This window comes from Thecamonas trahens (genome assembly GCF_000142905.1).
Source record: "Thecamonas trahens ATCC 50062 unplaced genomic scaffold supercont1.16, whole genome shotgun sequence".
Classification (NCBI taxonomy): domain Eukaryota; order Apusomonadida; family Apusomonadidae; genus Thecamonas; species Thecamonas trahens.
In genome coordinates this window covers 356,574-360,913 of record NW_013657664.1, presented here as the reverse complement: position 1 = coordinate 360,913, position 4,340 = coordinate 356,574, and the positions used below count along the sequence as shown (strand labels likewise).

General features: G+C 61.4%; 2 protein-coding genes across 2 annotated transcripts in view; one reads left to right on the top strand and one right to left on the bottom strand.

The window, feature by feature from the left end:
• Nucleotides 1-150: 150 nt before the first annotated feature.
• On the top strand, nucleotides 151-1,634 carry AMSG_04036 (TIP41 protein; the record flags this gene model as incomplete). The annotated part of the gene is made up of 3 exons (XM_013903831.1): nucleotides 151-226; nucleotides 296-639; nucleotides 708-1,634. The coding sequence occupies 3 exons, from the start codon at nucleotides 151-153 to the stop codon at nucleotides 1,206-1,208; spliced, it is 921 nt and encodes a 306-aa protein (XP_013759285.1). The 3' UTR covers nucleotides 1,209-1,634.
• The window catches only part of AMSG_04035 (uncharacterized protein), a 3,818-nt gene continuing 598 nt past the window's right edge, over nucleotides 1,121-4,340 (bottom strand). The window contains exon 2 of the mRNA XM_013903830.1: nucleotides 1,121-4,268. Coding sequence (XP_013759284.1) covers nucleotides 1,272-4,268 — 2,997 coding nt within the window. The 3' untranslated portion in view covers nucleotides 1,121-1,271. The remainder of the gene's footprint in view (nucleotides 4,269-4,340) is intronic.

Genomic DNA, 4,340 nt, shown 5'->3' with positions numbered 1-4,340 from the left:
AAAAAAAAAGCAAATACCCCCCCCCCCCCCCAACCCCTAAAAAAAAAAAAATAAAGCCCCCTACCAGAACCCTTTCCACCCTCCCCACTCTTCCTCCACCACTGTGACCCTCACCCCACCCACCCACCCACCCACCTCACCCCACTCACCATGGCTGCACGCACCTCCCTGCCTGTCCAGCCCCCGGAGGCCTCGACCGTGCTCCAGGTCCAGGGCATTGACATCAGTACGCTCCCCTCCCCTCCCCTCCCCCACTCCCTCACTCACACACGCCATCGAATCGGGGGGATGAAAGACGGATGGAAGATCCGGACGGTCAAGTCATCGATCCTCACGTCGGATGAAGGCGAGGCATGGCGTGAGGCGCTCGGTCTACCGGAGCTACCCGAGATGGTCTTTGGCGGTGCGAGGGTCCAGTTTGTCCACTCCTCGGGCGCCATTGTGACGTTCAAGGCCTTTGATGCCCTCGCCATGGTCGACAACCAGGCGCAGCCGCCGATGGTGGCGGCGTCGGCGACGTGGATGCAGACCGCGTCGACCGAAAAGGCGCAGGACTCGGTCGATGCCTTTGATTGGACGTACAACACGGCGTACGGCGGGACCACCGGCATGCTTGTCGAACCGTCCAAGGAGCTGAAGGTGCCTGTGACCGGGAGCGAGACGCTGCCAACCTCCCCGGCGCTGGTGTTTTTCCGGGCGCGCCGCAGGTCAAGCCTGTCGAGGTCAAGGTCCAGCCTGTGCCTGAAAATGACGCCGCCGACAACATCACGCCCGGCGACGGCGACGGGCCGGGCGTCTTTGTCGCCGTCCCGGCGCCGGTCCCGCCGGCCAAGTCGATCGACTACGACCTGCTCCGCAAGCGCGAGCCTATCCTCTTCTTTGACGAGGTCATGTTCTTTGAGGACGAGCTGGCTGACCACGGCTCGTCGACCCTTGTTGCCAAGCTGCGGGTCATGCCCTCGGCCTTCTTCTGCCTCCTCCGCCAGTTTATCCGTGTCGACGGCGTCGTTGTTGCCGTCAACGACACTCGCCTCTTCCACGCCTTTGGCACTTCGCGTGTCATCCGCCGCATTACCTCGGCGACCGCCGAGTGCGCTGCCCTCGAGGCAGCCAACCCGACCATCACCCCGGCCTTTTACGCCGACGTCGAGGCCGTCATCCCGCTCCTCACCACCACCCGCGACGAGACCGAGGTACTCGAGCTCTGATGCCAGGTGCCAGCGCACGGACTAGATAGACTGCGTTTGCTTGTGCTCTCTTGCTTCATTTGCTCAGCACAGAAACTGCGGGTCGGGCGCCCACTGCCAGTCGCGGTACCAGACGCGCAGCTTCTTGGAGGTGTTGGGAAAGGCCTCGATGGCGGCCTGATCGTCGGCGTCGAGATAGGACTTGAAGAAATCGTAGACCATGTCCTTCTTCTTGACAAAGTCGGAAAGATTCATGTCGATGATCTTGGGCAGGTAGATCTTGTTCTTAGCCGGCTTGATTTCGATGACGCGCTTGATAGAGGCGGCGACTTGGGCGTCAAGCTCGACGTCGATGGTAGCCGGGTGGTAGACGCGGACGGGGCCGGCCGACTCGGTGAGGTTAGAGCAGGCAAAGTGGATGCGGGGATCAAAGTCGCCGGGTGGGATCGAATATGCGAGGCGCGGGTCTGACTTTTTGAACATCTTCTTGCGGTTGCAGCGGAGAATGCCGTGGTAGATGTCGTTGAGCGTGTACGAGTAGCCGCCGATGTTGTACTTGAACTTCTTGAAGAACGACTTGCGCGAGAAGATTGAGGTCGGCGGCCCGCACATGATGTACAGGTGGGTGACAAGCGTGTTGTAGATGTTGATAAAGAAGCACTTGCGCTCGTTAGCCGAGAGCGGCGCCAGCGAGACCTTCTGCAGCTCGCCAGCGACAAGGACAAAGTCGCGGAACTGGCGCGAGCCGGCCACCGACGTCCACCCGTACATAAAGGTCTTGACTAGGCGCCCGAGGTGAGTGACGAGGTCAATGGAGACGGCGACGGCCGGCCGGACCTCATCGTTCCACTCCTCCTCCACATTGACCACAAAAAGCTCGTCGAGGTCCACCACCACCGACTCGATTTCGTCGGAGCCGTCGTCGGTCGACGCGGTAACCTCGATGGCTTTGGCGGCAGCCGGCGCTGACGATCCGGGCGCCGCCGACTCGGACGCGGCCTTCTCGGCGTCCTTCCGCGCCGAGAAGACCGCAAAGGCCTCGGCGCCCGAGTCTGTCTCGAAGACGGGCACTTTGGGCCCGTAGTCCATGTCCTTGTACGAGATCTTGTACTTGCCGGTCTTGAGGAACGACGAGAGCACGTCTTTGACGTCCTCGTTGAGCCAGAGGCCGAGCACCGACCAAACGTCGGTCTTGAACGGGCCAAAGTCGGTGGCGTAGAGTGAGAAGAGCTTGGGAAGCGTCACACCGCGCTTCTCGGCCGAGACCGAGACCTCACGATTGCAGTATGTGATGGCTGCCCAGAGGAGCTTGCGGAAGACGGTCTCGGCCGTCATGATGCGGATGACCGGCGACGACGCGTTGAGCTGCGAGACGCCAAAGTGAACCCTCGGGTCGTACGCCGAGATGACGTACTCGACCCGCTCGTCACGCCGCTTGATCTGGAACCGCGGGTTGCCGCGGAGCACGCCGTGGTAGATGTCATCGAGCGAGAACAGGTGGCCGCCCAGGTTGTACTTGTAGTTGGAGAAGAACGATTTGCGCGCAAAGACAGACGTCGGCATCTTGCCCACCAACAGCCGCGTGTGCAGAACGAGCATGTTGTAGACGTTGATCCAGAACGCAATCGTCGCCGCCCGGCTGCCGAGCGCAGCAAGGTCAACCTTTTGCAGCTCGGCCGTGTCGACCATAAACTCGGAAAAGTCGATCGAGTTGGCAATCTTGGACCACTCGTACGGGTCGCGCATGTCTGCCAGCCGCCCCGGCGATGCCGACGGAATCGCACCGAGCATGTCGATCATTGCCGCAGGCGTGTCCATCGACGTGTCCGACGCCGACCCAAGCATCGCCAGCGTCATCTGAGACTGCGACGAGAGCACCAGATCATTGACTGCAGACTCGGCCATGTTCTTCAGCCGCGACAGTAGGTCGCGCGTGATTGCCACCGCATCGCGCGGCTTCTCTGTCCACTCCAGCTCCATGTTGAGAACAAGGCCGTCGTTGCCACTGCTCCCGCCCTCGTCGTCGCCACCACCGCCGTCAAGCTCCGTCGCAGACTCGCCCTTGGCCTTGGCCGCCTTGCTCTGCTCCGCTGCCACCGTCTGCTGCAGCGTCTGCATCACATCGGCAAACTGAGCCACCACGGCCGCATCAGCCCCGCATCCACTCTCCAGCGCAGCCACAATGTTGTCGTAGTTAGCCGAGAGGTACCGCTGCAGATCAACACGGACCTGCAGCGCCTTGGCCGCGTCAATGTCCGCCGGCGGAGGGAGCTCGACCTCGTCGTCGACCGTCGCCAGCGCCTCAAAAAACTCGTTGAGCCGCTCCACGTTGGCCTCGATAAAGTCGTTCATGTCCAGCAAGTACCGCTCCTTGTTGGCAGAGAACGGCACGTTATTCGCCAGGTTCTGTAGCGACTTGGCAATGAGCACCAGCCCACGATGCGCTGTCTTCTTGGGGAACGAGTCCATCAGCGAGTACGCCGGCGGCGACACAACCGCCGGGCAGAGGTAGCGGAGGAAAAAGTACCCGCCCACAACCTTAAAGTGTGATTCCGGGAACTTGGTATCCACGCTCGCCATCAACGCCGCACACAGCTTGCGCAGAGGCGTCGGGCACGAGTCGATCGAGTCCAAAATCGCCGCAAGAAATGCCTCCACATGATGCCGCACCTTGCCCAAGTTGTCTGTCAGGTCTTCGCCATCACGCGCACGGTTAGGGTCCACCTCGAATGACGTTTCGCTCTCCACAACGGCAGACATCACCGGCCACAGCGTCGACCGCAGGTACTGCGTTCCCACAAGCCGCGAGTACACCGTCATCATCTTGGACGCCAGCGAGTTGCCGCGGAACAAAACCTGTGCGTACTCGGTCTTTTCGATCTCCCGCGTCACAGACCGCTCCAGCAGCTGGAGCGTCATGTCCCGCGACTCGAAGCAGTGCACAAAGATCTTGGCCAGCTTGTCGGCGTCGCAAATGTCCATCTGCGACACAATCGCCTCCACAAGCTGCATCTCGTCATCTAGCAGTACGTCTAGCAGGCCTTCGTACACCGCCAGCTTGGAGCCGACTTGGCTTGCAGCCTATGTGACCCGAACCACACATCGGGGCAAATGGAGTGAGTGCGCAGGTGGGAGGGGGGGGGGGGGATTTTG